Source organism: Mytilus galloprovincialis, chromosome 5, assembly GCF_965363235.1.
Source record: "Mytilus galloprovincialis chromosome 5, xbMytGall1.hap1.1, whole genome shotgun sequence".
NCBI classification, from domain to species: Eukaryota; Metazoa; Mollusca; class Bivalvia; order Mytilida; family Mytilidae; genus Mytilus; species Mytilus galloprovincialis.
The window spans coordinates 47,962,605-47,987,550 of NC_134842.1; the positions used below are offsets into that span (position 1 = coordinate 47,962,605).

Sequence of the window (24,946 nt, forward strand, 5' to 3'; positions counted from 1 at the left end):
TGTTGATTTTGCAGATCATGGAAAATACTTATTTTAAAGCCTTCAATTTTATTTGGTTGAACTAGCATGACCTCCATTAATTGAGTTTAATTTAAGGCCAATGAATCTTAAAAATTATCTTTGTTGTTTATAGATGTGAATGTGTATAAATTCACATAGACCATTGAAATTTATAAAAATTATCTTTGTTGTTTATATATGTGTATAAATTAAAATCCATTTAATATTGACAATCCTGTTTTTTGTTTCATCATTTCCTTTAGGTACATAAGTCAACATTTAGATGACGATTATAAACAGCAAAGGTAATTTTCTTTTTAGAAAATGTTCCCTCTGAATTTATTTGGCACCATGGCTGATGTTAAGACTTGCAATCTTTACTAAATTCTTATTATTTGAAAATGCAGCTTTATGAGCCTACCTTTAGGTTTCAAAAACTAAAGATTTGATCGAATTATGATTGCCCAATTTAACAAAACTGGTTTATCATCAAAATTAAAAAGATTATTTCAATACATTATCATGATTATAGAAATAGCATTTAATTTTTAAATATAGTTTCTTCTTTGTGAAATGGAAAACATATTCTTGGTGACGCTTTTTTACATACATAATACACATATACTTGTATTTCATGTATATTTTTAATTGATTGTAGAATTCTTTTAAGATTCAGGAGCAGTCCAATGAGTTCTAAATGCATACAAAATTTCCAATCTGAATTTCATTAAAATCTGCACCTAATTACATACTCTTGTCCATATAAGCAGTAAATATGATTTTTTCACTAATATGTCAATCCATGTTTCAGACATCCAGGTTTTCCTAGTATTCTTTTCACAGTACTTTGATATTCTTTATGTAAAAATCTTACCAATTTGTCATTTCTTTTCGAATATGAAAGAAAAAAAAATTTAAATAAAATTGAGAATGGAAATGGGGAATGTGTCAAAGAGACAACAACCCGTATGAATATAGTAAAAGAAAACAATGTATATTTGTGCTATGCTAGGTTCGTCAGTGTGTAATTATGAAATTTTATCTTGCAGGTTTTGTCGTCATACAGATGAAAACAAGCGACAGAAAGTGGCGTTGATTCTTGACAAACTTATTACAATGACTATAGAGGAAGTTGAGGTATGAAATATATTTAGATGGTTCAGATTAGAAATCATTTTTTATACCCCCGCTTTAAAAAAGGGGGGGTATACTGTTTTACCTCTGTCTGTCAGTCCGTCCGTCAGTCCGTCCATCAGTCCGTCCGTCAGTCAGTCCGTCCCATGAAACTTTCGTCACATTTTTCTCAGGTACTACACATCCACCCTTTCTGTAATTTGGTATCAACATTTATATATGTCAGCCATACCGTGTGATGCGTTTTCAGATTCATCACCTTGACAACTTCCTGTTTACCGAACACTTGTTTGATTTTACACATGATAGCCAAGTTGAAAATTTTTGTCACATTTTTCTCAGGAACTACAATACAAGGATTTCTGAAATTTGGTTTCAGGATTTATATAAGTCAGCTATACCGTGTGATGCGTTTTCAGATTCATCACTCAACAACTTCCTGTTTACCGAACACTTGTATGATTTTACACATGATAACCAAGTTAAAAATTTTCGTCACATTTTTCTCAGGAACTACAATACAAGGATTTCTGAAATTTGGTTTCAGGATTTTTATAAGTCAGCTATACCGTGTGATGCGTTTTCAGATTCATCACTCGACAACTTCCTGTTTACCGAACACTTGCATATTTTTACACTATTAATATTATCCACTTGCGGCGGGGGTATCATCAGTGAGCAGTAGCTCGCAGTTTCACTTGTTTTTTCTATTTATTATATATTTTTGGTATTCTTTCTATTAGACACATGCTGTCATGGTTACCAAAACATATTTATATAAGAGCATTGTGAGAAGAGAAATGATTATGCAGTGTTCCAGCTAGGCCGTTTTCAGAGGGCGCGGCGCCCGCCCTTTTCCGAGTGGCGCCCTGTGCCCTTTTTACAGTTTCCAGGGCGCCCTGCCTTTTTTGAAGATCGATTGCATATTAATTTGCGTATTGATATGATACGCTAATTACGAAATTTTACCTGGGGAAAAGATTATGACTTTGCTTACCACCCCAAGCTAATCAATGGTTACAACTGGTGTCATAATCTGTTGTTATAGGTAATCCGTTTATCGGATGGGTCATTAATGATCATCAACATTAATTTGTTCAAATAGAATGGGTCAGTCGGCAATTATCTTTGAAGAAATGTGCATACAACAACTTGGGCACAATTTGCGATGTTCACCGTAGTTTCATGGAAGAAACGTAATGACAGAAAGTTGGAAAACCATTATAAACTCGTTGAAGACATTGTTTTACTTGTTTTCTGTAAAATAAACAGAAAATTCAGACGTATTTGACATTGACTGCCTTCATTTTTGATACGAAAATAACAAAATCGGCCGCCATATTGTGATCATATTTACATCATATTTACGTACTGTTTATAATCCTCCAAAGAAGGAGCACACCCGAATAAAGAAAGATAACTCAATCTGATTTTTTTCCTAGCATTGAGTAACCCATTTACATATTCTAAAATGTGTCTCCATACTTCTTGCTTAAGAATATATATGTTTAGGTATTTATTTTGAGTTATGGGAAAAGTTAAAGAGGGTCTTAGTAGCAGTGTTGGTAGGGTGCCTTGGTCATCTTTTTCTGTATTCTTTATTTTTGATACTATTTTTCACTGTTGCTTTATATCCTAAAATTGTGAATTTACTGAGCACAGCTGTTTTGTGCTGTATTGCCATCAAGCACAGCAGGGGTAGAAAGGTGAAACTGGTAAAATGTGGTAGACCATAGAAACAGTATGAAACAGATCTCCTTTCAAAACATACTGCATATAAAGTTCAACTGTGCCAAGCAATGATAAAAAAAACTTGTGTGACAAGCTGCTTGACAAGTTTTTCAGCCTTAAAAGTAGAAAGATAGAGTTCTATATGGGCTGAAGATGTTGTTCTTGTATAACCTGTGGTTCAACGAATAAACACAAATGTTTGATTAACATCTTTTATTAAAATATGCCCTTTTCATATTATCATATCGTGCGATAAATGCCCTTTTTCAGGATTGGCACCCTGCCCTTTTGAAAACCTAGCTGGAACACTGTTATGTGTGTAGTGGATTGAAATGCACAAACTGTAGGTCCTGGCACTTTACTACAATTGACCTCAATTGTCTGCCTATTCTAAAAATCACTTTGGGTCTGTGACATCTAATGGCATTTGAACAAATTCAATATGCAAACACTTATTGTCACACAAAAGTATCTTAAAGGTATGAACATATGCTGTTGCCTTCTTATTTTAAAGATTTTTTTTCACCAATAGGAGATAATTTTCTGGATACAACTGTTAGAGACAAAATATTAATCTTTGAAAATGATAGTAATATATTTTAATTTTCTTTTTTTTATTACTTGAATGTAATTTGTTTATATTATATCAGTTGTTTCATAATTAGAAAGAAAACATATAGTCAAGTTTTTCAATAAAAGCTTGGTGTATATTGTAGATGTACCCCTCAATACAAGCCAAGATTTGGGGAAACATTGGCCAGGTTGCTGATCTCTTAGACATGGTACTGGATAGCTTTATCAAGGTAAAGTAAACTGTATTTTAAGTTTTAAATATATCATCAAGTCTTTTCTATGATATTACAATGAACAGGGATTAGCTTTTTTAGACAGCATACACAAATATTCCCATTTCTGTTTATCAGTATTTCATGTGATGTAATTGTAAATATTTAAGGAAATGCAGTATGATTGCCAATGAGACAACTTTCAAACCGAGTTCAAATGACAAACAAATAAGCAATTATAAGTCACTGTTCAGCCTTCCTCAATGAGAAAAAAACTATTTGTTTGCAGATACTTTTTGCATTAAGCCATTTCTAGCTGATTTCCCAGCAATTTTTTCTAACTTTATTGATATTTTCTATACAGAAAAGATCCAAGTTAGACATATTCACATTATTTTTCTTTTATAGATGGGGTTGTATCTGTAATCATTTTTTTCTTATCAAAGGCTGGGTGATTAACTTTACACTTAACCCCCCTAACCCTGAAGGACTGGCAGTTTTTCTGTAGGGTTTCCATCCCTAAGACAATTGATGATTCTAACAAGTTCCATCAACCCTGATTTTCTGTCTGGATTTACTACTATAGCCTTTGATTCAAAAATCCAATCTAAAGTAGTGATACTTACTAATAGCTGAATTATAGATGGGCGTACCAAAACAAATATTAAGAATATTTGATTAAAGCTTGTCTACTCAATGTTATTATATTTATATCTCCATGACACTTATTCTTGCTTGTGTCATAATTAAATGTTTGTTAATAATGTCTATTGTATTATAAAATTTGACAGAGAAGTGTAACAGGAGGATTGGGATCCATACAGGCAGAGATAATGGCAGACACAGCTGTGGCTTTGACGTCTGCTAATGTACAACTTGTGTCAAGGAAAGTCATTGGACGATTGTGCAGGGTAAGTGTCCAATGAAAAATGTGCTTATCTTGTAGTAAACCTTTTAGGGAAGTTCAATAGATATGCTGATTTTACACTGCCATATTGGGATAAGAATGTTCATTGATTTATGTCACTAAAAGGTATGTAACTTATTGCCAACTATCAAAGATTGCTTAAAGGTAGACATATCACTAATTAGAGGAATATTTGAGTAGATATTTTATTCTTGATAATGGACACCAAAAAAACCAAAGCATTTTAACTTTTCAAGCAAACTTTGAATGTACATTTTCTAAAATAATCCTTTGATGTCTTGATGAAATATGCAATTTCCTACTATTACAAATATGGTCATGTCTTACCACCATAAGATAAAGAAGTAATTACTTTGTTCACAAAATGCTTTTTGATAGTTCCTTAAAAGGATGGAATGCTTTTACTCAATAGTGCTAATTTGTATACTCACTTGTCTATGTTTTATTTGACAGTTGATAGACAAGACATGTACCTCACCAACACCCACTCTAGAACAACATCTGATGTGGGACGACATAGCCATCTTAGCCAGATATTTACTCATGTTGTCATTCAATAACTCATTAGATGGTAAGATATCTTCTCATGTTGTCATTCAATAACTCATTAGATGGTAAGATATTTTCTCATGTTGTCATTCAGTAACTCATTAGATGGTAAGATATCTTCTCATGTTGTCATTCAGTAACTCATTAGATGGTAAGATATCTTCTCATGTTGTCATTCAATAACTCATTAGATGGTAAGATATTTTCTCATGTTGTCATTCAGTAACTCATTAGATGGTAAGATATCTTCTCATGTTGTCATTCGGTAACTCATTAGATAGTAAGTCATCTTCTCATGTTGTCATTCAATAACTCATTAGATTGTAAGTTACTACCAGATATCTTCTCATGTTGTCATTCAATAGCTCATTAGATGGTAAGATATTTTCTCATGTTGTCATTCAATAACTCATTTATAGATGGTAAATTATCGTCTCATGTTGTCATTCAATAACTCATTAGATGGTAAGTCATCTTCTCATGTTGTCATTCAATAACTCATTAGATTGTAAGTTACAACCAGATATCTTCTCATGTTGTCATTCAATAGCTCATTAGATGGTAAGATATTTTCTCATGTTGTCATTCAATAACTCATTTATAGATGGTAAATTATCTTCTCATGTTGTCATTCAATAACTCATTAGATGGTAAGTCATCTTCTCATGTTGTCATTCAATAACTCATTAGATTGTAAGTTACTACCAGATATCTTCTCATGTTGTCATTCAATAGCTCATTAGATGGTAAGATATTTTCTCATGTTGTCATTCAATAACTCATTTATAGATGGTAAATTATCTTCTCATGTTGTCATTCAATAACTCATTAGATGGTAAGTCATCTTCTCATGTTGTCATTCAATAACTCATTAGGTTGTAAGTTACTACCAGATATCTTCTCATGTTGTCATTCAATAGCTCATTAGATGGTAAGATATTTTCTCATGTTGTCATTCAGTAACTCATTAGATGGTAAGTCATCTTCTCATGTTGTCATTCAATAACTCATTAGATGGTAAGTCATCTTCTCATGTTGTCATTCAATAACTCATTAGATTGTAAGTTACTACCAGATATCTTCTCATGTTGTCATTCAATAGCTCATTAGATGGTAAGATATTTTCTCATGTTGTCATTCAATAACTTATTAGGTGGTAAGTTATCTTCTCATGTTGTCATTCAAAAGCTCATTCGATGGTAAGATATCTTCTCATGTTGTCATTCAATATCTCATTAGATGGTAAGATATCTTCTCATGTTGTCATTCAACAATGGTAAGTTGCCTGATATCTTCAAATTCCTTGTTATATTGTATTTTATGGGGAGAAAAAATCTTAATAGATTATAGTTGCTGATAAAAAAAATGAGACATTTGATTTTATCAATTTTTTGTTGTTGCAGTTAAGATACAAAATAATAATGTAATTTTTTTTAAATTTTGGAATATTTCTAAAAGATGGAAGAACGTATTTGTGATATTTCCTTTTAAGAATCCGAATTTAGACAAAGTGTTTGTAGATGGGAACAAAGAAATGTGAAAAAAGATGTGATAGGGCTTTTTAAGTAGCTAATAGATATAGGAAGATGTGGTGTGAGTGCCAATGAGACAACTCTCCATCCAAATAACAATTTTAAAAAAGTTAAACCATTATAGGTCAATGTTCGGCCTTCAACACAGAGCCTTGGCTCACACCGAAATACAAGCTATTAAGGGCCACAAAAATACTAGTGTAAAACCATTCAAACGGGAAAACCAATGGTCTAATCTATATAAAAAAAACCAAGAAACGAGAAACATGTATAAATTACATAAACAAACGACAACTACTGTACATCAGATTCCTGACTTAGGACAGGTGCAAACATTTGCAGCAAATGTTCATTTGAGCAGAAATAATTAATATTTGATCTTACTATCTTTTTACAGTTGCCAGCCATTTGCCATTTTTATTCCACATTGTGACATTACTTGTATGTACAGGACCATTGTCTCTGAGAGCTTCAACCCATGGACTTGTTATCAACATAATCCATTCTCTGTGTACATGTTCACAGCTTAATTTCAAAGGTAGGATTGTAAAATTGTATTGGTCAATCTTGAATATGTAAATTTGTCTATTTTATATAAAAATAAACTCATCTGACATGAATACTAGGATTATAACTGATATGCCAGATGCATATTTCATCATTAAAAGAGTAATCAGTGATTGTTGAATCATTAAGGTTTTACAGTCTAGTGCATTAAGTGTGTAGGTAAAAATTATATCTTTGGTCAGCTTGCTTGCTAGCTGAACCATGAAGTCATTATTAGGTAAGGTAAATTACCCTCCTTTTGAAGTAGCATAGTCCTACAGAAAGATAAATTGGTTATCTGTTGGACTAGTATACTCTTCAAGGAGGGTAGTTCACCTAATCTAATAATAACTTCATGGTTCAGCCAGCAACCAAGCAAAGATATTGCCTTTACCTACACACCCAATGCAATAGGCTGTAAAAACCAAATTAAAGTATGAAATTGCTGAGCATTGAGGAACCATGATTTAAAAGAAAACAAATAGAAAGTAACAACTTACAAACTTTCAGTTTTGTATGCTTGAATTATTATTATAACTTCAAATTATTTGCATAACAATGAAGAATTATCTCAAGTTTTAAATTTTTTTACAGTAATCAAGAATTCTAAATATGGATCGTTTTGATCATTAACAGCTAATTTATTTATTTTTATTTCAATTTTGTTGAAAACAGAAGCTACATTGAAGGTATTGAAGATGAGCCTTGCAGAGTTTTCCTTGCCAAAATTCTACCAGCTGTTCGGTATCAGTAAAGTAAAATCTGCCGCAGTCAGTGCATTCCGTACAAGTTTCAGACCAGGAGATCGGTCCTTCACCATGTCAGCACCAGAACATGAGAAATTGTCACTTAGTTCATTAGAAACAATTGTTGATGCTCTGTTAGAAATTATGGAGGTGAGATAAAAAGAAAATAATAAAAAATCGTAAGAATAGGAATTAAAAAACCATGTTGAATTTTAATTTTTTGTTTGTTAAAAATTGAGAGTTTTTGATACTGATACAATGGGGTTGGGGGACCATTTCAACTTAAGTAACAAAAAGATTAATACTTTTAAACTCCTGACTTGGAAATAATTGTTGTCACTTCAATCTATTAAAAAATGAAAAATAAAAATTGTTGGTCTTTAAAATGATTCGAAAAAATTGAAAAATCACTTTCACTATTGAAATGTGTGTTGTAGGGACTTATCATTTCAACAAGTTCTAAGAAAAAGGGACAATGTAGTGCATGCAGAATGAATATTTATTATACCCCCGCTTTAAAAAAGGGGGGGTATACTGTTTTACCTCTGTCTGTCAGTCCGTCCGTCAGTCAGTCCGTCCCATGAAACTTTCGTCACATTTTTCTCAGGAACTACACATCCACCCTTTCTGTAATTTGGTATCAACATTTATATATGTCAGCCACACCGTGTGATGCGTTTTCAGATTCATCACTTGACAACTTCCTGTTTACCGAACACTTGTCTGATTTTACACATGATAGCCAAGTTGAAAATTTTCGTCACATTTTTCTCAGGAACTACAATACAAGGATTTCTGAAATTTGGTTTCAGGATTTATATAAGTCAGCTATACCGTGTGATGCGTTTTCAGATTCATCACTCGACAACTTCCTGTTTACCGAACACTTGTATGATTTTACACATGATAGCCAAGTTGAAAATTTTCGTCACATTTTTCTCAGGAACTACAATACAAGGATTTCTGAAATTTGTTTCAGGATTTATATAAGTCAGCTATACCGTGTGATGCGTTTTCAGATTCATCACTCGACTACTTCCTGTTTACCGAACACTTGTATGATTCTACACATGATAACCAAGTTAAAAATTTTCGTCACATTTTTCTCAGGAACTACAATACAAGGATTTCTGAAATTTGGTTTCAGGATTTATATAAGTCAGCTATACTGTGTGATGCGTTTTCAGATTCATCACTCGACAACTTCCTGTTTACCGAACACTTGCATATTTTTACACTATTAATATTATCCACTTGCGGCGGGGGTATCATCAGTGAGCAGTAGCTCGCAGTTTCACTTGTTTAAATATTTTTCAAATTTACATCAAAGCAAATATTTTCACAGAATTCATTAAACCTGATTATATATATGAAACTATAACATGTATTAGTAGATTAGAAACTTGATGACATTATAAAGATGATAATAAACTAATACATAAATCATGTTTTCCTAGTTTGACCAGTGTCAATTTCAGGCTAGTGTTAAAGACATTCCAAATTGTGATTGGTTACAACAGTGGACTGATCTGTCAAAAAGGTAAGGACAGGATAAGGATATACTGAAAAATTCAGAAATTGTTGCAATATTGGAAGAATGGACAGATATTGATTATTGGGAATTATAATTCTCTTGAAATTACCCTGCAGTTCTTTTTCCATGTCAGCAGCGTCCATCGCACATTCTCGATATAATATGTCACTGTGAGCCAAACACCAACACAAATATAGCTTGATTCAAATGAGATTATAGAAAATATAAAATTTTAGGAATCTGTGTCAAAACAATATTTTCCCAGTCGCATTATTACTGCACAAGCATTACATTTTGACAAATTATGTTGCTTCAGTGATGATCTAGGACAAGCTACTGTGGATTCATATATTTTTGTTGGTACCAATTTTCGTGGATTGAGGAAAACTTGCATTTTCGTGGATATTTGATTTCGTGGTTTAGCAATCTCTGTATACAAAGCCTATATGATATTTGTAATTCGTCGAGCATTTGATTTCGTGGTTTACCTGTACCCACGAAACCCACGAAAATTGGTATCCAACGAATAAAAATGAATTCACAGTATTTGTAAAATGAAAGGTAATGTAATTTTTGAAAAGTCATAAAAGTCCAAATAAGCTGAAATTTAGGAGAAACGTACAAGAAATAACATGCATGATGGATATAACAAGCTACTTCAGCATGTAAACCAAATCTGATTGGTTGATGGTTTCCTAATCAGTCGAATTTAATACATGCATAATTTCTAAAATATGTTACGTTGAATTCATTTATTTTCGTGGGTATCAATTTTCGTGAATTGCTGAAAACTTGCATTTCGTGGATATTTGATTTCATGGTTTTGCCAATCTCTGTATACAAAGCCTACTGAAAATATGTTATCCGTTAAACATTTAAATTCGTGGTTCACCTGAACCCACGAAATCCACGAAAATTGGTATCCAACGAATAATAATGAATCCACAGTATATGGTATAAGAAAATATATATTTCAAACTGATTTTTAATCTTATTTATAGACATGATAAAAATCTGTTTTATTTTGTAGATTTGCATTCCAGTATAATCCAGCCTTACAACCAAGGGCTATTATCGTGTTTGGTTGTATTAGTAAAACTGTCACAGACTCAGAAGTTAAACAGTTACTTAAAATCATGATGAAGGTAAGTTTTACCTATTGTATATTCAGAAATTATTTAGACTAAAATGCAATTTTAATTTTTGCGATATTCAGAAAAATCCTGTTTGATTCATATAAAAATTTCTAAATGCAAGTTTTAATTTTGACGATGATAACCCTGTCACATTTTTCACAATAAAAACATCGCAATAACTTCTAAATTTACAGTAATTGATTTAGAAGTTGTTATAAAATAGAAAAATGAGATTAAATTACTATGAAAGTACTTTTTTATTATTGGATATCAATTTTTGTAGTTTGGGCAAAGGTTACATATTCCTTGGTTCTTAATTTTGTGGATTTAAGTTTCAAAAAAAATAATTAAGTGAAGTGTTTGATTTTGACAACAATTGTTCTAATTCATTAGAACACTTATATTTGGGGATCAAGCAATCCACAAATACTACTAAAATTGTTAAATCCATGAATAAAAGTACTTTCACAGTAACCAAAACATCTAAAACATCACAACATGTCATTATTTAAACAAAAGATAGGGGTATATGTCAATGAGACAGAAACATGATGATCCAAAAACAAGCCCTTAACAAAATTCTTATGATAAAAATTGATCCTAGTTTGAAACTGAAATGTTCAATACAGGTAGCTTTACTTGTAATTTACAGAAAATCTGAGGACTAATTTGGTGGTAAGTTATAATGAAGTTCTCAAGGTTTTTTTTCACAATAGTTTAATAAACTTTGATAGTAATAATAACAGGAGAAAATTCAATAAAGAAAAAAAAAAAAAAAATCGGAAAATTTTCCCGAAATTTTCATTGTACTAATGAACTCAAAATCAGGAATTTTTTTTTTTATGTCATATTTTGAATTCTCGCATCTGCGCAGAAATCTAAAATGTACTTCCTTTTTCTGGTCTCGTTTGCATGAAGTTTTGAGTAAAATATATATTTATCAGTCTAGTATAAAATAGGAAGGAACGCAATATCTATTTCATTTTTAATAATTCCTTGATATGAAAAAACATTACCTAATGATAGAGTTTCTTTGTTTACATTGCATATGACGTCATAACTTAAATAAGTCACAACTAAAATCCCTAACAACAGAACCAAAATCGGAAACGTTACGGACCTAACGGTATTTCTGTTTTGAAATTAAGATATGTTTGAATTTTAAAAAAATCATAGACTTCGTCCCCTTTCACAGGTAATGCCTGTCTCATATTAATAGTTTTGATATGTTGTAGGCATTAGAATCCTTCACTGACCTTGTGTTGATTGAAGCCATTGTGATGTGTCTCACAAGATTACAGCCTCTACTTCGATCTGTAAGTTAATTGTGTGTCTTCAAATATTTCTAAGAATATTTAATCAACTCATGCAAAAAAAATATATTAGATGCTGATAAAGTTTTCCAATATTTGATTTATATGCACAATTTAAGGGGGTACCTAACACTTTCACTAAAATTAATTTGGCTCGTTTAATTTTCATAAATTTTTGTCAAAGTACTTACTTTGACCCTTTAACAAAAACATAAAAAAATTTTAAATTTTGCACCAACCATTTTGTCAGAAAAATTACACTGGTTATATAGCAGTTTGACAAACACCAATTTTGATCATTGAGAAGCTTAATATTCCTTTTACAACACAATGTAATTAAAACCTTTAGCTGACTTTACAGAGTTATCTCCCTGTAGTGTTAGGTACCACCTTAAATGAACAGTAACCAACCACCCTTTACTTAAACAGATGCAAGAAAAGAACTTATAAGATATAAAAAATAAGAGAAATCATTTTTTCAGAAAATTTAAAGCTTTTTAGTTTCTAATGAAAGCTGATATAGAAAAAGTTAAGTACCGTTTTTGATACCACTTGCATATTAATTTGGTAATATATTTTGGTAATAATAATGATGTAAACCATCTATTGCTTGAGACTTTAAAAAAAAGTGCCTGGAAAGACTTCCATATACAATTTTCTGAACATCCAAGGGATCAATTAGACCATATTTTATTAAATTATATGCAGCCAAAGTATTTTTTTTAAAGTTTATTTTTACTTAAAACCTGATTTCCAATCCACAAATTCCTATTTTGGGTAGCTATTTTCAGTTAGTCATTTTTTCTAACAGTTTAATTTTTACCATTAACAGGATTCTCCCATCCATAAATTCCTATTCTGGGTAGCTATATCTGTGTTACAACTTGATGAGATATCACTATACGCTGCAGGCCTGGCTTTGTTGGAACAAAATTTACATACACTGGATAACATGGGTCTGTTTGATATTAAGGTAGGTGTGTGTTCAGTTTGTATTATTTGTTGTCTCAAATATCCTGCAAACAAACAAACTAATTTCTGAGAGAAATTTAGTTTTTCGTGAGTTTTGAAAACAAAAATAATAAATCGTCCTGAATAGGTAAATCATGTAGAATCTTTTTTTCCGTATATAAATACATGAAGAAATATGAAAAATTGTGAAAATAAATTGTTGGCTAAAAACAGCCAAATGCAATAGAAAGTTTTTGCCAAAAAAAATAGTAAAATTGATATAGTTTGAAAAAAAAAAAGAAATTTAAATGAATCTGAATGAATTTTTGGTTTCTCTTAGCAAGTAATGAATTTTATAATAAGTGGATATACATTTTTTTATTGCTCTTATTACCTCTATTTTTCTCCTTATGTGTTATTTTATATTTTTTGTATCAAATAAATAATTGCTTTTATTGCTATTTTGTGCTTTTTTCCTTGATCTTTTTTTGTGATAATTTTTCATATCATGCTACCTGCTTGTGATGGAAAATTATCGTTAGAAACTACGAAGGCACGTCGCTAATGAAATTGACAGCGTCGTCATAGGTGAAATAGCTATAAACAGATTATCATTGGTCATCTCAACTCGATTGCTTTTCTCGCTTTCGCCATACCGCCTCAAGCAAGAAAATCAATCTTGTTGAGATGATTAATAATAAATATAGATTATGGTTGATTATCGCTATTTTGTGCATTTTTCTTTTAGTCTTTTTTTGTGATAATTTTCATATCATGCTTCTCGCTTGAGATGGAAAAATTATCGCTAGAAACTAAGGAGGCCACGTGGCGTTGCTAACGAAATTGACATGAAATTGACAAAGTCGTCTTAGGTAAAATAGCGATAAACAGATTATCATTGGTCATCTCAACTCGATTGCTTTTCTCACTTTCGCTGTACCAGCTCAAGCGAGAAAATTAATCTCGTTGAGATGATCAACGATAGATGACCAATGATAATCTGTCTATCGCTATTTTACCTTTCACGTTGTTGTCAATTTCGTTAGCAACTCTATGTGGTCTACTTATAGTTTCTAGCAATAATTTTCCATCTCAAGCGAGTAGCATGATATGAAAAATTATCACAAAAAAAGATCAAAGGAAAAATGCACAAAATAGCGATAATCTATAATTAATCTAAAATTGTTTTTCATTTGTATCATTTGAATCATGATTTGTTCATATTTCAGCCATTAGAGGTGATCATGATAGAAACAAGAGAGCCTTTAGAATGGCACTTTAAACAGCTGGATCATGCCATGGGTCTTAGCTTCAAAGCCAACTTTAACTTTGCTTTGGTTGGTCATTTACTCAAAGGTAATATAATATGAATTTATTAGTATATGTTGTTGACCAATTTTAATTAATTTTGTTTGTAAACATCAACTTAAGGTGGTACCTAACACTTTAACTAAATTTAATTTGGCTCGTTTAATTTTCTTAATATTTTGACAAATTATTTACTTTGACCCTTAGACAAAAATATAAAAATTTCAAAAAATTTGAACCAACCGTTTAATCAGAAAAATTACACTGGTTATAAATCAGTTTGACAAACACTTATTTTGATCGTTGAGAAGCTTGATATTCCTTTATGAACACAATGTTATTATAACATTCTGCTGCTTTTACAGAGTTATCTCCATGTAGTGTTAGGTGCCACCTTAAATTACAAATTTTAATGTTCAACAAATAAGAGATTGTTAATAGGGTTGTTTACAACCATGAAATCAAATATCCAAGAAAATTCAAATTTACCCTCAATCCACAGAAAATTGGTTTGCATGAAGAAACAAACAGAATCTACAATAATTTTAAAAATTAAAATGATTTGTGAATTGACATAAAATAAAGATAAAATTGAAAATGGAAATGGGGAATGTGCCAAAGAGACAACAACCCGACCATAGAGCAGACAACAACAGAAGGTCACCAATAGGTCTTCAATTCAACGAGAAATTCACGCACCCGGAGGCGTCCTTCAGCTGGCCCCTAAACAAATATATACTAGTTCTGTGATAATGAAAGCCATACTAAACTCCAAATTGTACACAAGAAACTAAAAGTTAAAATAATATAAGACTAACAAAGACCAGAGGCTCCTGACTTGGGACAGGCGCAAAAATGCGGCGGGTTAAACATTTTGTGAGATCTCAACCCTCCCCCTATACCTCTAGCCAATGCAGAAAGGTAAAAGCATAACAATAAGCAGACTATCATTAATTATTTTGTACTTGGGAGCAAGATAAGTTATGGCTAAATGTTTGTACAAAATGGGTCAGCATAAAATTGTCTTGTTACCATTTAGCAAATTTAGTCATAAATGAATTGCAGAAAATATCCTATATTTCTGTGTTTTAGGATTCAGACATCCTCAGGCAACAACTGTCTCCAGAACAATACGGGTCCTCAACCAACTTTTGTCGATTACTGTCAAACCAACAAATAGGTTAGTTACCTCCCCTTTCTTACATAATTTCAACAGAATCTTGTTTAAATGACTGTCAAAGCATTACTTTGTGAAAAGTAAAACAACATATGAAGTTTATCAGTTCAGTTCAGACTATTTATTGACTGCTGTAAAGTGTGGCTTATTTTTGCTAGAGTTTTAATTTGTAAATTCAAAGGCCAAAAACTGTTTTTGATATTTTATTATTTACATTTTCTTTCCCTGATCATTGTCTACCTTAAACTTTCAAAGCTTTAATGATAATCATGAAATGTGGCTACAAATAAATCCCCTTTTATTTTTTTAGTACAGAAACTATCAACTCTGAATTATGAAATTTGTAAAACAATGGCGAAAGAAAATGTAAAAATGGCATGTTAAACAAGAAAATGTCAATTTTTACATATCCTGATAATTCATTTGTTGATATTTTTTTCAGGGACAAGTTTGAGGTGACTCCCCAAACAGTTCCATATTTAGCAGGTAAGTTAAACACACATATCATTGTACTTGGGAACAGGAAGTTGACAAAAGTTGAAAGGATATTATAGTTGAACATTTAAGTATAGATACACAGAAGGAGCATTGTTTTATTAACAGTACTTTTATAAATGTTACTGTGGATTCATTTATTTTCGTGGGTACCAATTTTCGTGGTTTGAGGAAAACTTGCATATTCGTGGATGTTTAATTTCGTGGTTTTGTCAAAGTATGCATATATTCCTTTAGAAAATTTGCAATTTTGGTACCCACGAAATCCACGAAAATTGGTATCCAACGAATAATAATGAATCCACAGTATGTGACTGAAATGTACCGAAAATATTTATCATTGTCTTTTAAAAAACATGAAATATTTCCAGTTTTTACAGAGTTTTTCATTTTTTGTTGTTGTTGCTACATGTATTATCATCTTTCTTTTAGAATGTACTTGTACTGCCCATGGTATTTGATAAAATTGCAAATATAAATACCGCAAATTTTGAAGAAAGGTGTGTGATTATAAATTGTTTATTTATTGTGAAGACAAAAGTGTGTTTATTTTTTTTCTTTTCACAGCTTTAGTATCCGTGTCTGAAGAGGTTCGTAGTCGATGTCATCTAAAACACAGAATCAGTCAGTACATGATGACAGAGTCGCCCTCTAGTGACAGCCTCAATGCAGAAATCCCTCAAATGTCTACGACACCAGGTGGCAGTTCAAACAGTTCTACAGGATCAGCTCAGTCAATGCCATCAGCCCAAGCACCCCCTGTGCCACCAGTACCAGTACCTACCACACAAAATAATACTCTGCCCATGGCGACGCCCACACCTAAACGACAGAAAAGCTGGGATTTGTTAGACCAGTCAGCAATGAATACAGCCAGAGGAATGCAGAAAGGAAATACTCATTTATCACAAGGGCAGGTTAGTTACAGTTAAATTATCATCTGCACAAAAATAGATATAAATTTTTTTTTTCAACCAATATTTTGATGAAAATTTTTCATTTGAGACTTTTCCAGAAATAATTATTGCAATTCAAATGATTTTTTTAATGTAAATGGAGGGTATTTTATCAGTTTAATGGACTTATGCATTAAATAAAAGAGTTAAAATTCTGTTTGTGTGGTGAGTTAAAACAAAACTTCTGATGTTGCATTAACTTTTATCATTTATACCTTCAAAAAGTTAGAAAATACTTCTTTATAAAAATAAGGAATATAATAATTTTAAACAAAACTTTTAAATGACATCAAAAATAAGAAAACATTTTTGTGAAGGATAACAAAATTCTGAAGGATTCAGAAAAAAATCCTTTTATATATACAGCCAGCAAATAGTCCCAAGGTATGTTGGAGAAGCTTAGACAGTGAACCAGTCAGACCTCCCCTATCCAAAACAAACAGAAGTAGTTCCATGCCACTGCCATGCTCAAAGAAAGATGTCAAATCAGGGCTGGCAGTGAGAGTTGGTCGAGGATCTGTATCCAATGAAAACAATGTTTTATTAGATCCTGAAGTCCTTACAGATTATCCTACTCAAGTCTTAGTGTTGACAGTACTGGTAAGAACATTTTATCATTTTATTATGATAATTTTCAATATTTACAACGATAAGTTTAAAAATAATAATCTTTAGATTTATATTCAATTGCTGAAATATTTATTTGTTATGTGTGGTGAAATTTTCATGTAATTTTTGTGATATTTTGATAAAATAAAAGAAAGTTTTTTTATGTGGCTTTTCCTGAATTTTACCCTTCGTTAAACTTTATATTTAATAAGTAAGTTTAAGAACCATTTTGTTAAAAAAAATAAGTTTCTCCTTGAGTTAAGTAACACATGTAACAAGAGTATGGTTAACACATGAAAGTTATAATGTAAACAATTTTTTTTTTAATTGATGTGAATTTAAGAAAGGTATGTTTTTGAAAATTTACCTTTCTTTAATCTCCATTGATCAATAAAATGAGAAAAGTTTAGACAATTAAATTTAATTTCAAGTTATAACAATAAAAGATTTATTAAAAAGCTACATTATTTTGACTATTTAATCAGGCGACATTAGTACGGAACACTACAGATGAAAATGAGGCCAGAATTTTATACGAGTATTTGGCAGAAGCTTCTGTAGTATTTCCTCGAGTATTCCCGGTTATGTAAGTATGCTGACCATTTAAAAAAACACAACACATATTTTGCTATGTTGTTTCATCAAATCATGACTTATATTCATTCCATTGCTTATCATGCTTCCTGTACAACTTTTGATTAGAAAAATCAATACTTGAATTTCCTCAGACAATCAAACATGGTAGAATTTTGACGTCACACGATTCTATGTAATGAGTATTTAAATATAGTTTACAAGTGTGAACAAATCTCATGTACAGGTAATTAAACCAGGTGTATAGATGTGAAAAAAATGTAATGCGAGACCAGTGTACATTACATTAAACTAATTGTAAACATGTTTACTATACATAACATTTGGTGTGAACACAGCCTAATTCAGTTTTATTTTGTAACTTTATATTTATTTACAATTGTTTACCGGTAAGTATAAAAAAGAAGATGTGGTAGGATTGCCAATGAGACAACTATCCACAAAAGACCAAAATGACACAGACATTAACAATTATAGGTCACCGTACGGCCTTCAACAATGAGCAAAGCCCATACTGCATAGTGAGCTATAAAAGGCCCCGATAAGACAATGTAAAACAATTCAAACGAGAAAACTAAGAGTTTTCTGAATATATTATTTTTCAGACATTCATTGTTAGATGCTAAGATAAACAACGTGTTATCCTTGTGTCATGACCAAGCCATTCTCAATGCTGTACAGAGTATTATACAAAATATGATAGCTTGTGAAGACGTGTCACAGCAACAACTCTCATATCTACAAAGTAAGTAGTTCAAAAATATGGTAAGCTTTCATCATATCAATAAAAATGGGGAGGGCATAGTTGGCAAAGAAATTCTTTTCTGAGAAAAACCAAATGATGAAAAAATTCCCCAAAACATTACATTATGGTTATGCAAAGAGATGGTCACATGACTCATGTGAGTCATGTGACTATTGATTTTATTTTTATTTTCAAATTTCAAACTTTCATATGTCTCCCGAACAAGGCACAACAAATTCCTTGTTGATTATTTATATGAACAATTAATTTGTTTGAAAATTGATTATATTTTATAAGTCCAAAAATGCTTTCAACAAATAATGGCTGTTAGTTGATCAATGTTTTTCTCTTTTAGGTATTGGTTTTGGTGGCCTATGGAGATTTGCTGGGACATTTACCAAGGTAATGTTATACAACTTTTTTTAAATAATAAAGATATGTATATACTGTCCTAAATTTTAAAGTAGAGTACATATAGTAAGTAAGTCCTTTATCAGAGGAGCATATGTTTTATTACAAGACTGCACACCTTTTAGTAGAGTGAATTATTCTAGATTTATTTAGAAATACATGTATATAAATGTAAGACAGAAAGTTACAGGACAAAAAGTCACAGACAAAAAGTCACAAACAAAAAGTCACAGGACAAAAAGTCACAGGACAAAAAGTGGACAAAAAGTCACAATCTCTTTTTAGCTCACCTGGCCCAAAAACTTTTACAAAAATCTTCTCCTGAAACTACTGGGCCAAATCAAATCAAACTTGACCACAATCATCATTGGGGTATCTAGTTTAAAAATGTGTGGCGTGACCTGGCCAACCAACCAAGATGGTTGCCATGGCTAAAAATAGAATATAGGGGTAAAATGTAGATTTTGGCTTATAACTCGGAAACCAAAGCATTTAGAGCAAATCTGACTGGATTACATTGTTTATTAAGTCAAGATCTATCTGCCCTGAAAATAAGGCAATTCAGATAAATCGGACAACCAGTTGTTAGGTTGCTGCTCCTGAATTGGTAATTTTAAGGAATTTTTATCGTTTTTGGTTATTATCTTGAATATTTATATAGATAGAAATAAACTGTAAACAGCAATAATGTTCATCCAAGAAAGTTCTACAAATAAGTCAACATGATCAAAATGGCCAGTTGACCCCTTAAGGAGTTATTGCCCTTTATAGTCAATTTTTAACAATTTTCATAAATTTTGTAAATTTTTGTAAATTTTTACAAAATATTTTCCTCTGTTACTAATGGGCCAGGTTCATTATAGATAGAGATAATTGTTAGTAGCAAGAACTTTGAGTAAAGTAAGAACTTCAAACACATCCCCATTACCAAACCACAATTTTGTCATGAAACCATCTGTGTCCTTTGTTTAATATGCACAAAGACCAAGGTGAGCGACACAGGCTCGAGCCTCTAGTCTTGATTATTTTCTTTGAATAAAAAACGCTTATTTCTACAAAAATATTTTTGCATTTTTCTTGAACTATAGCATATTAACCAACTTTGTAAACAAAATTTTTCAAGAAACTATCAAAGATGACAAATAATTGTTAACAAAACAAAATGTCAAAGTGGCATGGCACTAATGGCTTCATGGTGCCAAGAAATATGATTAAAATTAAATAAATGTACATATTTCAAGTATAATGACACATTTCTTAAACTTAAATATAAATATATGTATTAAAAAGTAAAGATTTCTAGATATTTTTCTTATATATTCAAACAATTGTCAAAAAATTGTTTGTGACTTTTTGTCCTATGACTTTATGTCCTACCAGATTTGTGACTTTATGTCCTGTGACTTTTTGTCCTGTGACTTTCTGTCCGTTTACTGTATATAAAAGTGTATATCAGCAGTTGAAGATTTTTAAACTATGTTAATGAATTTCAAAATAAACGTAGATTTAATTAACATTATTTTGTGTTTCAAAGACCATCATAATTTGAAATTTCATATAAAAAAACAAGTAAATGTTAAGTTTATTTCAAAACTTCCCCAAAAAAGTGAAATTTAAGATATCTAGAGGGCAACAACAGACATGAAATGTTGGGTATATTTCAAAAATGTCTAGGGCATCATTGATTTTACTGTTGCAAATATCCATTTACTTTGGTAGGTCACTAGGTAAACTCAATTTGGGAGAGTAAAATCTATGTTTTACGAAGGCCAAGCTTGAAATACGATACAGTTATCTCCTAATTTATCATTCATTGAACATTTAAATAAAGTAGAATTGGTATCCAAAGAATAATAATGAATCCACAGTAACTCTATGTCATTTGTTCTCTGGTGGACGGTTGTCTGATTGGCAATCATACTAATTTTTATTTCTGAATTGTATTTTTTTTTCAAAAGAATATATGAATACGCATACTAGGTATAAATTTCACTGTCTGTGTTCGGTTAGTTACATCATACTATAAAAAAGAAGTTGTGGTATGATTACCAATGAGACAACTCTCCACAAAAGACTAAAATCACACATAGATTAACAACTATAGGTCACTGCAATAAGCAAAGCCCATACCACATAGGCTGTTATAAAAGGCCCTGAAATGACAAATTTGAAACAATTCAAATGAGAAAACTAACGGCCTAATTTATGTACAAAAAAATTAACAAACACCCTTTTTTCTTGATTATTCTAGTAGTACATAACTTTTAAATAATGAACATGTGATTTATTCTTTTTGTAGTCTGCTCCAAGTGACACTGCAGAATTATTAGTCAATTGTTTAGAGGCTATGATGATGGAGAACTGTTTACCTGGTGATGACCTTGACATTTTGAATCCATACCCAAGTTCATTAGGGATCTCATCAAATTTGAATCTGTCTAGTTCCATGTCAAGTTTGAGTGTCAGTAGCATGCATTCTCCGACAGATAAGGAAATTGTGGATAAAAATGGTGCGGCTGGTGGAAATCGAATGAGGCATGGTTCTGCCAATAATATCCAATCAAAGAACAGGACGGGAAGTTTCAAAAGAAAGGACAGTAAAAAGAAAACAAACATTGAAGCCATTGAATGACTGTATACCTGTTGTACTGGGGTTGTCTAGTTGTTCTTCATTTGTCTTTCATTCCGTTGTTATTGAGGCCCATTTTGGGGAATTATTACTCTCAAATAAGAAATATCTCAAATTTTTACATTTTTGTCTAATTTGGTACAAATCATCATAGAAACATTACAGAAGCTTATACTCATTTACATTGTACATTATAAAGCAATTGTAAATCCTAAATTTTCCCAATGTGGGCCTCTTCTATTTGCTTGTTAGTGCTATAGTTGATCTATATGTGAGAGAGTGAGAGGGAGAATTTTTTTTGTAAAGAGAATGGTTGTGAGTGGAAAGAAATTATGAAGATTAAGTATATATTTAGGGCTATTCCATTTAATGAATGTGAGTGGGAAGGAAGGCAAGTTTTATTTTTTGACATGTTTCAAAGGTCAATTTTGGTTGTTTATATATTTAATGTATGCAAATTTATCCAAAAAAATATGTTGGTTGTTGATAGTCCCTTCTAACACTCCCCCATACATTGAAATGGAATAGCCCAAATGGTGATTAGATAATGTATTGTTATGTTAAGTTGGTTTAATATGAGACTTGGAAGTTAAACCAATCATTTATTTTTACGTTGCTGGCAACAGTCCGGATATTACAACTTAAGGATAAAAGGTTTTCAGAAATGTTTTTTTTTTTTATTTTTTTAAGTCCCATTCAAAGAGTCTTGTGCTATAAACGCAGAATATAGTTTTTCTTATTTGCAGAAACTAACATAGATTCTGCACCATCAAATAGTGCAATAAAACTTTCTTAACACCTCTTCTCAGGTATGCATTTTCTGTATCTGCATTACAAAGTCATTGATGTATAACTGTTTAAAGCATTGTCTGCTTCTCAATTATGACATAATAAAACAGTTTTTTTGCTGGACATCTGTACCAAAATTGTATGTTGAGGATATTCACGCCACATGAATTCATTGACATGTACCATTTTACTACAATTATACCTTAAGGTTTTTTAATTCATATAAGTGAAATCTCGTGATTTCTTGATGAGAATTAAGAGATGACCAGTATACATCAATGAGAACACAACATCCCAATGATTAGACTATTACTTTCAGACACTCTCTGGTAAGATTTCTCTCAACTGGGACAAGATGGGTCAGAGATTGGAGGTATTTCCCTGGGTCATCCAAATGGGACAAACTGCATTAGAGACGTTGAAAATGTTACACTGGGTCATCCGACTTAGACAAGCTGCACTAGAGAACAAGAAATTTACCCTAGGATAAGATACAGGGAAACCTTACCATGGTTATCTTAAGATTGAGATAAGCCTTGCCAGAAATGGTGAAATTTAATCCTGGGTCATTTCTTAACCGAGAAATCTTGCCTGTCATCCAACATCCAGTCTGGTTAAAGTTTCTTTTAAATATCTCTGTATAAATATATATGTGACTATTACAAATATCTTAATCCTGTTTTGATTTTGACATATTATAACAAAAACAACCAACTCATTCTCACCATGAAAGGGGAAGGTATAAAAAACTATAATTCATAAATGTGGAAAAAGTATATGTTATTAGCCCATACTACATACTGATAATTTTTGATAAACGTTCTAAAATCAAGTCTTGTCCGTACCAGAATAAATATGGTTGTGATCTAATAAAATGATTGGTGGACATAACATTTTGTAAACCTGTATCAGTAATTTGGTTGACTTGAATAAATTCAATTTCTGTTTTAGGGGAACTAAATGCTATAGATAGTTATTTACAAAAGGGGAAATATTACTATGTCAATCATCTCTGGGAAAAGTTTGATGAAATTATTTCACATCCACGGAAATATTAAAATGATAATTGGGAACATATATTTCTTAAGAAAAAATTAGCTTTTGCAAGGAAAATCATTTTTGGCATAAAAAACAGCAAACACACAACATCAAACATTGTTTTAAAAAATGTACAGCTTTAAACAGTATATTTTGAAATGTAAGAGCCAATTGTAACCAGATTATTTTTATTTTAAAATTTGTTCAAATCATATCTGCAACTACATTCGTTAAATAAAAGAAATCAATGACTTGTGATTGATTTTGAAAATTAATTGACAATTTTTGTGTTCAAGTATATTTCAAATATCCAGGTTTCATAGAAACAGTTACACACTGTCTATGACCTTTAGAGGTGATACTAGAAGGTAAAGTATATTAAAGGGGTAGATAGGGTGGGATGTGGAGAGTGGTTGATGTAACAGGAGATCATGACATTTATCCAATAGCACGAATGGATTAGATGTTGAGAGTGGGTGACTTAAGGCGAGGGGAATAATAATTATCATACAACGTTATTGGATGAGATGTGGAGAGGTTGAGATGTAACAGTAGGGCAATAACAATTATCCTGCGAATTGATTGGATGGAATGGAGGTGAATAACACTTATCCTACGACATGATTGGATGGAATGTAGATTGAGTGAGATGTGGAGAATGAATGATGCCGAGGGAGGGGAATAACATTTATCCTACAACATGAAGCCATAGATTATTGTTGTCTTTCATTATTGTCAATTTTATTGAAATTTGTTGTATGAATAAAATATAGATTCAAAATATACAATCTTATTTGATAGAAACAACGAAAGGAGTAGGTCCAGTAAGACCCCTTTTTAGCCCCAAAATATTGCAGATTTACAAAATTGTTAAAATGTAAACTTAATTATTTATTTGAAAGTAAAATACTTCTGTTACACAAATATGGGCTGTTTTTGAGGACAATTCGTACGTATCAGGTACTAGCATCATTAAATCATGCTAAAGTACTGAAATCTCGGAAATTTTAGCATTTCGGTTATTTTTTATGAAATGGAAGTGATCGCGTTTGTGTTTATTTCTTATTTCTTTTGTGTTCTTAATTTTTAAATGTAAGTTGTATTTGGTGACAATACATAATTTATATGAAGGTTAAGAATGAACACAGATGTGGCCACTTTCATTTTTGACAAAAACCATCTTAAAAGTGAAATATTATGGCATATTTGATAGATATTTCATATTATGTAAGATTAAATTTGAGCTTCTTTAATGACTAAATCAGTTCAAATCTTTCATGTAAACTAATTGAAACTTCAGTGTTTAAAAA

General features: G+C 31.3%; 1 protein-coding gene across 19 annotated transcripts in view; it reads left to right on the plus strand.

The window, feature by feature from the left end:
- Window positions 1-24,424, plus strand: part of LOC143075936 (neurofibromin-like) — an 86,174-nt gene extending 61,750 nt beyond the window's left edge. For 13 of the 19 annotated variants that reach the window (XM_076251519.1, XM_076251518.1, XM_076251520.1 and 10 more), the window contains 20 exons: window positions 264-305; window positions 1,050-1,137; window positions 3,582-3,668; window positions 4,442-4,561; window positions 5,032-5,149; window positions 7,057-7,197; window positions 7,881-8,101; window positions 9,409-9,491; window positions 10,516-10,630; window positions 11,857-11,937; window positions 12,767-12,907; window positions 14,115-14,241; window positions 15,286-15,373; window positions 15,813-15,856; window positions 16,433-16,782; window positions 17,188-17,421; window positions 17,916-18,016; window positions 18,630-18,769; window positions 19,125-19,171; window positions 21,480-24,424. In XM_076251519.1, the coding sequence (XP_076107634.1) occupies window positions 264-305; window positions 1,050-1,137; window positions 3,582-3,668; window positions 4,442-4,561; window positions 5,032-5,149; window positions 7,057-7,197; window positions 7,881-8,101; window positions 9,409-9,491; window positions 10,516-10,630; window positions 11,857-11,937; window positions 12,767-12,907; window positions 14,115-14,241; window positions 15,286-15,373; window positions 15,813-15,856; window positions 16,433-16,782; window positions 17,188-17,421; window positions 17,916-18,016; window positions 18,630-18,769; window positions 19,125-19,171; window positions 21,480-21,812 (2,701 nt within the window). In that variant the 3' untranslated portion in view covers window positions 21,813-24,424. The remainder of the gene's footprint in view (window positions 1-263; window positions 306-1,049; window positions 1,138-3,581; window positions 3,669-4,441; window positions 4,562-5,031; window positions 5,150-7,056; window positions 7,198-7,880; window positions 8,102-9,408; window positions 9,492-10,515; window positions 10,631-11,856; window positions 11,938-12,766; window positions 12,908-14,114; window positions 14,242-15,285; window positions 15,374-15,812; window positions 15,857-16,432; window positions 16,783-17,187; window positions 17,422-17,915; window positions 18,017-18,629; window positions 18,770-19,124; window positions 19,172-21,479) is intronic. The other 6 variants (XM_076251528.1, XM_076251530.1, XM_076251536.1 and 3 more) reach the window with 3 other exon arrangements.
- Window positions 24,425-24,946: the final 522 nt, after the last annotated feature.